General features: G+C 41.4%; 1 protein-coding gene across 6 annotated transcripts in view; it reads left to right on the top strand.

Annotated features, from left to right (window-relative positions):
• Positions 1 to 11,310: 11,310 nt before the first annotated feature.
• The window catches only part of LOC133549726 (putative transmembrane protein INAFM2), a 118,137-nt gene continuing 116,719 nt past the window's right edge, over positions 11,311 to 12,728 (top strand). For all 6 annotated transcript variants that reach the window (XM_061895444.1, XM_061895447.1, XM_061895448.1 and 3 more), the window contains exon 1: positions 11,311 to 12,561. In XM_061895444.1, the coding sequence (XP_061751428.1) occupies positions 11,712 to 12,233 (522 nt within the window). In that variant the 5' untranslated portion in view covers positions 11,311 to 11,711 and the 3' untranslated portion in view covers positions 12,234 to 12,561. The remainder of the gene's footprint in view (positions 12,562 to 12,728) is intronic.

The following is a 12,728-nucleotide window of genomic DNA, read 5'->3' on the forward strand; positions in this document are numbered from 1 at the left end:
TCCTGGTTCGGAGGAAGAGGAGTCCTGACAATCTTTTCCGCCGTCCTCGCCACTCTCTGGAGAGACTTCCAGTCTGAGGCATTGCAGGCTCCAGTCCAAAAAGATAATTTGTTATCTTACTTATATATATGTACAAACATATATATATATATATATATATATATATATATATATATATATATATATATATACAGTATATATGTATGTGTGGAAAAAACTCACAAGACTACTTCATCTCTACAGAACTGTTTCATGAGGGGTTCCCTCAATCATCAGGATGATATAAATATATATATATATATATATATATATATATATATATATATATATATATATATATATATATATATATATATATATATACAGTATATATGTATGTGTGGAAAAAACTCACAAGACTACTTCATCTCTACAGAACTGTTTCATGAGGGGTTCCCTTAATCATCAGGATGATATAAATATATATATATATATATACAGGCAATTGTGTAATAATATTATGACGTGATTATACAGTAGCCATAACTGCAAAGGGGCCCTCAATGAAAACAAGTTTGACACAACTGCTAGAGTGTTGTTATAGAGATGATCTTTGATTAGCTTTTTTGCCAAAAGTCCTTAAAAACAGCATAGCGCTCCTATAACTCTGACCAAAAAAAACAGACCAAAATTAAAAGTCCACTGTAGAAGACACTGGTTTCCCGGAATATGCAAAATAATACTAATAGTGAAGAGAGAAGGAAGTTGAATTGAAGTGATCAGCTGTTTGAGCGTCTTGTTTTCAACCATCCATCCATTTCTACCTCTTATTCCCTTCAACCATTACTTTATGAACACACCATGAACACTCACACATTTTTTTTAACTGTATTGACATTAATTTATCATTCATCATTTGTCTAGTTTCCTTGTTCTACAGTAAAAAATGAAAGATGGAGGAGTGTCGTGCAGTGACAAGCAGAGATTTGGGTGCGGCTGAGAGGCCTCGTATAGGTGGAAAATTGGCATTTCTAAAAATCTTCATCTTTACACTTGAGCAGAAATGTAGCACTGACAATTAGGTTAAGATTTGGATTTAAGATTTAGATTTAAGATTTAGATTTATATTTTATATTTACATTCGTAGATCGCAGTAATGAGGACGTTGTATCGATCTGTTATGGTGAAGAAGGAGCTGAGCCGTAAGGCAAAGCTCTCAATTTACCGGTCGATCTATGTTCCCATCCTCACCTATGGCCATGAGCTTTGGGTTATGACTGAAAGAACAAGATCACGGGTACAAGCGGCCCAAATGAGCTTCCTCCGCCGAGTGGTGGGAATCTACCTCAGAGATAGGGTGAGAAGCTCTGTCATCCGGGAGGAGCTCAAAGTAAAGCCGGTGCTCCACCACATCGATAGGAGCCCGATGAGATGGTTCGGGCATCTGGTCAGGATGTCACCCGAACACTGGAGGTGTTCGGGCACGTCCGAATGGTAGGAGGCCACGGAGAAGACCCAGGACACAATGGAAAGACTATGTCTCACGGTTGGCCTGGAAACACCTCGGGATCCCCCGGGAGGAGCTGGACGAAATGGCTGGGGAGAGGGAAGCCTGGGCTTCCCTGCTTAGGTTGCTGCCCCCGCGACCCGACCTCGGATAAGCGGAAGAAGATGGATAGATGGATGGATGGATGGATGGATGGATGGATGGATGGATGGATGGATGGATGGATTTACATTTAAGATTTAGGTTTAGATTTAACATATAAATTATTTAGATTTACATTAAAGTTTAGATTTAAAGTGGAACTGCATTTTTTTTATTATCATTCACAATCATTATGAGAGATAATAAAATAATATGTTCTTTTAATGATTTTTTGCAATCTAACATGTAAAATCGACTTATCCCAATGCAGTTAATGTAAGCAATCAATTCTATCTCTAAATCGCTTTAAAATGTATTCAAAAACGGTCACCGATACTTAATATACATTCCGTAACCTGTATAATATCCAAATTGTAGCTGCATTATTATTGTAGGAGCAAACAATGACAAACTCTTTTTGTAACGTAGTAACATATCAGCATGCTGCGGTAGTAGCCGTAAAAGCTAACTACGCCAAGAGCTAAGCTGGCTTCTATGTCAGCACAAAATTTGTTTGAGTCTGTAATGCACATCACTGTGATAGGACACCAATCTCTACTGACTGAAAAACATTAACAATCAGAATACAGTATCTGTAAAGTATTAGCCCACATTTTATGTTCTGTTTGTACACAGCTAGCTATACAGCATATGTACTGTAGTTAAAATAACAGGCATGATGTGCTACATGTGTCATGATCAAAATTAAAATGTGACTCACTCGATGGACAGTGGTGCGTTTGATCCAGGATGTTTTCCCCTGGTTTAATTGGGGTAAGCACCCCATTTATGTCAAACAGCTTGGCTCCAAGTTCCATGTTTGCTGGGTCAAGTCATGCTGACCTCACTCTCTCGGCTTCCATCTGCTCCAACCTTTCACCCTGTTCTTTGTGCTCGCTTCTATTAGCAACAATTATGGAGCCAGAACACTGCCAGTAAGATTTGGTATCGAAAAAAAAAAATAGACTATTTAGAAAAAGTTGTATCGGCACCGAGGCAAGTTTTTGCAACAAATAAAGACAAACATTGAAAAAATACAATATTTGATGTGGCTGTTTTCGATGCCAATATTCATATTTTTGTACACTTTTATTGTTTTTGTGTGTCGAAAGGTGGTTATGATGGCTTTGTTTCTTTTTTTTCGGTTACGCTTCCCTCTTTTACGTGAAGGGTGGGGTCCTGTGGACGGGCCTTACAACAAGTTTACCAGGAAGCAGTTTTACTGCACTTGGGCAAGCACGTAAAACAAAAAGCAGACCAAGGGCGTCTAAATTATATTTTGACATTTCATGGACTCGCATGGCTCCGGTCGTTGTGATTGAACAATGCAGGAGACAGGAGGATGATGTGCAGGTAAGACAAGTCCTTAATTATATTCAACACAGGAGATGCAGCAGGCAAGTGCACGAAAACCTAGCAGCCTACAGCAAACTGAGTCAGTAACATTTCAAGAAGAAAAATAAATCAATCCTCGTGCCCTGACTATTAAATTTTTTAAATAATCCCTCAACTCTAAAAATATGTTGTAGGTAGTACTTTCGAATGTACATGTAAATCATCCATCCAGCTGCATTCAGGAGGAAGGCAGGGTACTCCCTGGACAAGTCGCCACCTCATTGCAGGGTTAACACAGATAATATTATGTGGAACATCATTTACAATATCTGAATTGTCTCCTATTTAGTATTATTTGCAATTCAGACAATTAAATTAATCCCAACAGCGGTAGTTTCAGCACATTGTTTATACAAGTCAAAATACGTTTGTAATACTTGACAATACAATGAGACATACAATAAGACATGAGGCCACCTATTTAGAAGTAAACAGAAAGAAAAAGATGGATCGGATGTAAGTTTTTACAAAACCCAAAACCAGTGAAGTTGGCACGTTGTGTAAATGGTAAATAAAAACAGAATACAACTATTTGCTATTACTTTTTAACCTTTATTCAATTGAAAAGACTGCAAAGACAAGATACTTAACGTTTGAACGGGTAAACTTTGTTATTTTTTGTAAATATTAGCTCATTTGGAATTTGATGCCTGCAACATGGTTCAAAAAGCTGACACGAGTGGCAAAAAAGACTGAGAAAGTTAAGGAACACGCTAATTGAAAGTAGACACACTTCCTGCTCAGAGTGTTTAGTCACCAGAAACTCATCCAACATTATTCTTTTTAAAGCAACAAATGAGGCAAAGTGGAGTGCCCTATTTGGCTGCAGCCAGCAGAGGCGCTGTTGCTTGAGTCTCAACTGGTTTGCTGTGTAAAGAAGTTAAGCGTGACGTCAACAATGCGAGTGGCAAGATCCTTTGGCAAGATACACCCAGCAGTGTCTTGCCCAAGTACACAATGGCAGTGAACCTGGGACCTTCAAGTTGCTGGCACGGCCTCTCTATCAACCGACCTACTTCGCCCGATCACTCCGTTTTGAAAGAGCACAGCTTGAAGGTTCAATGTGCACAATTTAATCGATTAGTTGCTCAGACAGTAATGTGTTTATAGCAGTTTGATTGTAGGTACACTAATCTGTTTTAGAAGTTAATGTTGTCCAAAAATCAGGTTGTTTTTGGTGTTTCTACCAATCACATCCCAAATATTCAGCATGTCAAAAATCACGATTCAGTACGTACGTGGTTTAACGTCACAATTCGGTTAATTTTCAGTACTCCATGGAAACAAAATGCCAAATAGCTGGTTTGCTTTTGTGCCAATAGCTAAAAGCTGCTTTGTCACGTTAAAAGGGCTCTCGGGTTCGATCATTGGCTAAGTTCATATTGCAGGGTAGGATGTCCAATTCAGATTTTTTTGATCGCCAAATTTGATCGTTTCATGGAGTCGTTCCCCTTACTAAAAAATGGAATGTCTAATGTGAACGCAATCTGACCCACATGCAGACACACATGCAACAGTGTTTACAGAAGTAATCATGGGTCAACCATTCATATATTGTAGGTTTCAGTCCTGGCGCATTTGTGGCAAGTTCTCTGAACCAAATTAAGTGTTTTCCAAAGTTTAACATATAATTATGACACATAAAGATATTTATCTATCTCATCTGTTTACTTTAACCACTAATGTTATCATAAGCAAGGCATGGTGTTGTGGTTTTTTTGGTTTGAAAAAAGACTCTTTTACTTTTTCAAATAAAGGTTATTTTAGTAGTAAATAAACAAACAAAGCCTCTTAATTAGTCTGCTGACATATGCAGTAACATATTGTGTAATTTATACACAGTATCATGTTAGACCCGCTCGACATCCATTGCTTTCCTCCTCTCCAAGGTTCTCATAGTCATCATTGTCACCGACGTCCCACTGGGTGTGAGTTTTCCTTGCCCTTATGTGGGCCTACTGAGGATGTCGTAGTGGTTTGTGCAGCCCTTTGAGACACTAGTGATTTAGGGCTATATAAGTAAACATTGATTGATTGATTGATAATTGGGAACAGGTGGGAGCCATAATTGCTCCAGCACCTGCTCCACTGCTGGTCCCCGCGCCAGCACCTGTTCCATGGCCGGTCCCCTCGCCAGCACCTGCTCCATGGTTGGTCCCTGTGCCAGCATCCCGGCTGGTCCCTGTGCCAGCACCTCGGCTAGCTCCAGCGCATGCCTCCATCCTCCTGGTCTCTGGCAGGCCTTCCCACGGGGCCGCCTCCATCTTCCTCCTCTCTGATGGGCCTTCCCACAGCACCGCCTCCATTTTCCTTGTCTCTGGCGGGCCTTTCCATGGTGTCGCCATCTTCCTCGTCCTCGTCGGGCCTTCCCACGGTGCCACCTCCGTCTTCCTCATCTCTGGTGGGCCGTCCCACAGCGCTGCCTCCCCTCATCTCCAGCGTCGTCGCCACCGCGACCTCCGACTGGCCTGCCGCATTGGCAGCCATCAGGCGCCCGCAAGCGCCTCCCGCAATGGTCTATTCGTGGACGCTTTTTGCGCCAAGAGCAGCGACGCCCGGGGCTTAGGCGTAGAACTGTACTGCTGCTGAAGTTCTAGGGCCACTCGAGTCCGCCTTCTTAACGGCCACATGTGGCCATTCCGCTGTCACCCGCCTCACCTGCGGCAGCAGCATTCCACTCGTCACCACCACTTGATTTGTCCCCGGTGAATTCAGGGACACTTAGCTCGGCAAACCACCTCCAAGTTCCCCCTCCGCCCTCCCGTGACTTTGGACTTTTTCTGTTGTGTTTTTTTTCTCTGGAATCTGTCCCTTAGGAGGGGGGTACTGTTATGATCCATTGACCGGATCATAGTTTGTTTACGTTCATTTAGTTTGTGATTCACTTGTGGTTTCAGTTATGTTTTCAGCACCCTTTAGTTTGTGTGTTTTGATTGTCATTGGTGCTTATTGTCTTCACCTGCCCCTGATTAGTGTTCGGCACGCTCACCTGCTGCTGGGCACCAAACAGAGAGCTATTTAGTCCTGCCTTTTCGCCTCACTCATCCTGGAGCTTTTGTTCGTTCTCAGGCAACTCTTACTGTTTCTTGCGCTAAGTTCTGCCTTAGTTTTTCCTGGGTAGGTATCCCTTTAGCCTCCAGTGCTATATGCACATTTGTTTTGTATTGTTTCCCATAATTTATGCAAATAAATCATTCCGGAGTGCCTGCTGGGAGAACGATCCACGCGTCACCATGCGACCCACCCGTTAAACATGTTTGTTCAGAAGTCATAAGTCTGCCATGATTGAAACACAGTCCTGTTGGTTTGCAGAATTTAGAACACACATGCATTGCCAGAAGTCGGAAGTGCGCTGATATGGAAACGGGAATCAATGCACAGAACAAATCTGTTTAAAATGATAAAAATACAATAAATTCAGTTAATATTGAACATTGTCTGTTACTACATTATATATAGACTTACAGAGTGTATACAAAACATTGATGGAGGGTTTGGGGGATGTTTTAGAGCAGTGGTTCTCAAATGGGGGTACGCGTACCCCTGGGGGTACTTGAAGGTATTCCAAGGGGTACGTGAGATTTTTTTAAAATATACTAAAAATAGCAACAATTCAAAAATCCTTTATAAATATATTTATTGAATAATTTTTCAACAAAATATGAATGTAAGTTCATAAACTGTGGAAAGAAATGCAACAATGCAATATTCAGTGTTGACAGATAGATTTATTGTGGACATGTTCCATAAATATTGATGTTAAAGATTTCTTTTTTTGTGAAGAAATGTTTAGAATTAAGTTCATGAATCCAGATGAATCTCTATTACAATCCCCAAAGAGGGCACTTTAAGTTGTTGATTACGTAATTCTATGTGTAGAAATCTTTATTTATAATTGAATCACTTGTTTATTTTTCAAATGTCAGGCTTGCCCCTGACAGTTTGGTTGTGTTTTAGTTTTTCTTCTGCGTTTGTCTTTGTTTCCTGTCAGCGCTCTTATTTTGTTTGTTTCGTGTTTGTCTCCCTGAGTGCTAAGTCTCCCCAGTTGTGGCTGATTGGCACCTGGCCACACCTGGTGTCAATCAGCCAGGTACTATTTAAAGCTGCCTTCCCCTCCAGTCAGCGCTGGATTATTGTCACCACTACCTGTCAATGTCATTAATACTTATCATTGGAGCTGGGTCTACTTCTGTTTACTCTGCTCTTGTCATAGTTCCTTCGTGTCACAGTAAGTGTTTTTGTTTCTAGTCCACAGTAAACCTTTGTGGTAGTTTTTGTTCACAGCCAAGTTTGTTCTCTGCCTTGTGCGCGCCTTTTGTTTGTACCCTTTTGTTTGTTCTTGTTTTATTGTTAAATTAAATCATGTTTACCTTCACGATGCCTGCCGCCTTCTCTGCATCTTGGGGTTCGTCAACAACAAAATGTGACATCAACAACTTTTTAATTATTTTTATATCTTTTTTTTCAAATAGTTCAAGAAAGACCACTACAAATGAACAATATTTTGCAATGTTATACAATTTAATAAATCAGAACTGATGACATAGTGCTGTATTTTACTTCTTAATCTCTTTTTTTCAACCAAAAATGCTTTGCTCTGATTAGGGGGTACTTGAATTAAATACATTTTCAGAGGGGGTACAACACTGAAACATTTTTAAGAATCACAGTTTTAGAGGGTTTTGAAGGCTACAATAAAGACAACCATTAGCCTCATCTTCCAAGCATTTTTTTAAATCATTTTTGCAATCCTAATTATAAAAAAGACTTGTGCTGGTGATGACGTGAAACAATTTCTGTCTTCTGTAACTGAGGAGATGATAAAGTTAAAAACTATGTTTGATACAAACAAATTGTCTCTGAATTTAAATAAGACCAAAATAATGTTCTTTAGCAATTGCAAAAGTAATATACCGATCAGGATTGTTATTGATGATACACCAATAAAATATGTTCATCAAAATTCTTTCTTAGTAGTGGTAATAGATGAAAATATCTCATATAAGTTACCTGAGGACAAAAGTTGCTAAATGTGTTGGAATGATGAGGAGATCATGTCATTTATTGAACACCAATGCTCTGCTGTTATTGTTTCATTCATTTATTATGTCATATTTAAACTATTGTGTTGAAGTCTGGGGAAATTGTTATAAATCACATCTACAGCCTTTAGTCACTCTGCAGAAAAAGGCCATCAGGATTGTGTCCAATGTTCACTATAGATATCATTCAAATCCACTAATTAAAGCAACTTAAACTGAACGATGTGATCAACTTTAAAACTGCTCAAATTATGTTTAGGGCATCCCAAAACTCTCTACCATCCAATATACAGAACCTATTCCATGACAGAGATGATCACCATAGTTACAGTTTAAGAGGAAACAACAAGTTCTATCTGTGTTGGCCCTGCTATGAGATGGCGACTTGTCCTGGGTGAACCCCGCCTTCCGCCCGATTGTAGCCGAGATACCCCCCCGTCACCCTAAGGGAATACGCGGTAGGAAATGGATGGATGGAACAAATTATATTCACCTAAATTTAGAACCACTTTAAAATCAATGTGCATTTCAGTGCGTGGAGTCACTCTGTGGAACAACTTAGGGGACAAGTTAAAAATGTCTTCTAACATGATTCAATTTAAAACACTGTTTAAAAAAGAAGTACTGAAGAAGTACGAGGAGGAAAGAGAGTGATGCCCTCAGCACAGAGCGATGGGAGAGAAGTGTATGGTCAGTGAGTGTGTGTGCGTGTGTGTGTGTGTGTGTGTGTGTGTGTGTGTGTGTGTGTGTGTGCGTGCGTGCGTGCGTGTGTGTGTGTGTGTGTGTGTGTGTGTGTGTGTATGTGCGTGCGTGCGTGTGTGTGTGTGTGTGTGTGTGTGTGTATGTGCGTGCGTGGGTGTGTGTGTGTGTGTGTGTGTGTGTGTGTGTGCGTGGGTGTGTGTGTGTGTGTGTGTGTGTGTGTGTGTGTGTGTGTGTGTTTTGTCTCGTCTTGTGTTGTCTCATAGTATTGTTAGTGTACAGGGGTTTTTCTTGTTTTTGTTTATAGAGTATTGTTCTTGTATTATATTGTTTATGTTAAATGTGGAATGAGTGAGAGGGGTTGGGATATTATAAGCATCTGCTTCATCCAACTCCTTTTCAAGCCTTGCATAAATATCTCTGCCAAAATGTAAAAAAAACCCAAAAAAACCTGTGTTTAATTGTAATGGTTTGAAATAAATATTAAAGGCCTACTGAAACCCTCTGCTACCCACCACGCAGTCTGATAGTTTATATATCAATGATGAAATATTAACATTGCAACACATGTCAATACGGCCTTGTCACGCCAATTTTCTTCCCCCTACAAAAACCTTCCCCCCGGAAGCCCTTCCAATGCCTGAAGGACCCCAATGAGAGCGGAACAATACCAAGTTATATGACTCTTAAGGGTTACAGCTGCAAAATTAGCGAAGCAAAAATAGATTGAAAGGTTAGCATGCTGGATTGCTAATATTTTTTCCTCACCGTTATTTTTCACTAATGACAATCAAGCCAATTATAATGCTTTTAAAACAGGCAGCTATGTGGGCTGCTTTAAGGTCCTTCCACCCTCATTGGGGTCCTTCAAGCATTAACTCCAAATGTCTTCCGGGGGGAAAGTTTTTGTAGGGGGAAGAAATTTGTCGTAACAGCCATTTTAGTTTACTAAATTGCAATTTTAAATTTCCCGGGACTTTTTTCTTGAAAACGTCGCGTAATGATGACGTGTACGCTTGACGTCACGGACTGTTATGAATATGAGCGCTACGCACACACACAGCTAAATGTCGTCTGTTTTAACGGCATAATTACACAGTATTTTGGACATCTGTGTTGCTGAATCTTTTGCAATTTGTTCAATTAATATTGGAGAAGTCACAGTAGAAAGACGGAGTTGGGAAGCTTTAGCCTTTAGCCACACAAACACACGGTGATTCCTTGTTTAAAATTCACGGAGGTGAAACTTTCCTATGGATCAGAGTGGACATGGATCCCGACTACATGTCAACCAGCAGGTTTCGGTGAGAAAATTGTGGTTAAAAATTGAGCTTCTGCCTCCCGTACAACTGCCGTCGACTTCCCCGAGACACTGCGCGTCAACACCCGGCCTTGGACGTACACTTCCGACTATCAGGTACTGTTAAACTCACTAAAACACTGGCAACACAATAGAAAGATAAGGGATTTCCCAGAATTATCCGAGTAAATGTCTCTAAAAACATGAATCTGTCTCAATGCAACGCGATTGCAATCGCGTTTTTTTTTTTAACTTGTTATTTTTTCTAGTCCGTCGCTATCAATATCCTCAAACACGAATCTTTCATCCTCGCTCAAATTAATGGAGAAATTGTCGTTTTCTCGGTCGGAATAGCTGTTTTTGTTGGAGGCTCTGTCACGCCAAATTTCTTCCCCCCTACAAAAACCTCCCCCCCATTTACTTCCGGGGTCATGATTAATACAGACGTTTTGTTAATGCTATATTATAAAAATATAATGCTATATTATAAAAATATAGACGTTTTGTAAACGCTATATAATAAAAAAAATTAAAAAAACAATTTACAAACACAAGCTATGGGATGACGCGTTTACTTCCGGGGTCACGTTTCCTCTTATGTCATCCCGTAGCTTGTGTTTGTAAATTGTTTTTTAATTTTTTTTATAATATAGCGTTAACAAAACGTCTGTATTTTTATAATATAGCGTTAACAAAACGTCTGTATTAATCATGACCCCGGAAGTAAATGGGGGGGGGGGGGGAGAAGAAATTTGGCTTGACAGCTCCCATTAAAATCAATGTGAATATATGAGGAGCCATCACACGGGTGACGTCATCGTCTGCGACTTCCGGTAGAGGCAGGGCTTTTCTCCAGTTGCGAACTTTATCCTGGATGTTCTCTACTAAATCCTTTCAGCAAAAATATGGCAATATCGCGAAATGATCAAGTATGACACATGGAATGGACCCGCTATCCCCGTTTAAATAAATCTCATTTCAGTAGGCCTTTAAAAAAAAAAAAAACAATAGGCAAAGTTGCCAAAATTGTACAAAAGTGAGTTACATGTCAGAAAAGTGAGCTAAAGTATGACTGATTATTTTTATTATTTGTTTTACATTCATACATGAGTCTCCCTCAAGTTGTTAGCTTTCTGGGAATGTGACCCCGAAAACAGTTGATTAATCATCCCTGGTAAAATTGGTTACCTCCCTGGCCGTTGCGCATGCGCATAAGCTCCGTTAAGAGTCTCCGCCCGCCCCCCTACTCTGTATTTTTAGCTGAGCCAGCCACTTCATCTGCAGGCTAGCACAGTGTAGTGTGCCGTCACGTCTCCTCGTCCTTTTTCATATCTCACATCTCATCTCGCGGAGTGGTCGCACGTACGGGGCCTTCGTGGACATGTCGTGGACAGGTTAGGGACATGCGCCGCGTCCAGCCTGCGGATGCTCGCCGGTGTTGATGATGATGCTGATGATGCTGATGATGATGATGAGACGCTGCGCTGCTGCACGCATGATTTCATTCTGACACCAAGTCAGTCTAGATATATATATATACAAAAAAAAAAAACTGGTGTTGCCTTCCTGTCTTCTTTAGTAGTGTGGATCAGAAGAAGCATTCAAGACGGAGGGGGCGGTGGGGCATCGTGGAAAAAACCGGGGCAACATGAGAGAGCGGGACTTCATGCCCAATATGGAGAGGGGCAAACCTGCCACTTACACCGGGGACAAAAAGGCTAAGATGGCCGCGAAGACGAACAAGAAGTGGGTGAGACTGGCCACGGTCTTCGCGTACGTGTTGTCCGTGTCCTTAGCGGCCATCATCCTGGCTATTTACTACAGCCTCATCTGGAAGCCCACCAGCGCGTCCTCTCCGTCCAAGCCGACCCCGCCGCAGGGGGTCACGGCTCCACCGGCGACCGTCGGCGCCAACGCGTCCGAGTGGAACTCCACGCAGATGTTCGCTAACCGCACGGCGCGGCAACAGGGATCCGCTGCGCCGCCGCACAGTCCGGCTTTTCAGTGGGATCGCATGCACGCGGAGAGCGACGATGGACTTTACGCGTCGCCCCGCGGAGCCGCGCAGAGATCGCGCACCGTGGGAAGGGAGGATCACGCGGAGGAAGGAGAGGAGGAGCAGCTGGGGACTGAGGCGCCATCAACACCCGCCGGGACGAGAGCTGCGTAACCGGGCCTCTCTTTGATTCCTTCCCCGGGAAAGTCAGTCCACAAGTGGGCCTTGTGTTTTGCAGACAGCCGCTGGTCGGACACGACACTCATTCGTCACTTCGTGGATTTACTTTGGACCTGCAACTATAATGACTGATGAAAATGTTTTGTTTTAGGCCATTTGTATGCCTTAAGCCCATGTTGGACTGTTTTAAGGACCTTCTCTGTGGATGCTTTCCTTCACTGCACTGACTTGTTGCATTTTGACATGTAGGCTGTATTTACTTCTCACGGATCAAGCCTGGATTTCAAGTAGAATAATCTTGCTATAAATGAGTTATGCTCAGGTATGTGCATATAATAACCATGTAAATGTATTGTGCTATTTGGAAATGTATATAGAAGCGGGCATACATCTTTTGTTGGCCTTGATGAACTTTAAGGATTTTTAAAAATAATGATACCTACTGTATAATATGTATAACTATATCGCAAATAAACAGCCTAAAATTAT

This window comes from Nerophis ophidion, linkage group LG03 (assembly GCF_033978795.1).
Source record: "Nerophis ophidion isolate RoL-2023_Sa linkage group LG03, RoL_Noph_v1.0, whole genome shotgun sequence".
In the NCBI taxonomy this organism is placed as follows: Eukaryota; Metazoa; Chordata; class Actinopteri; order Syngnathiformes; family Syngnathidae; genus Nerophis; species Nerophis ophidion.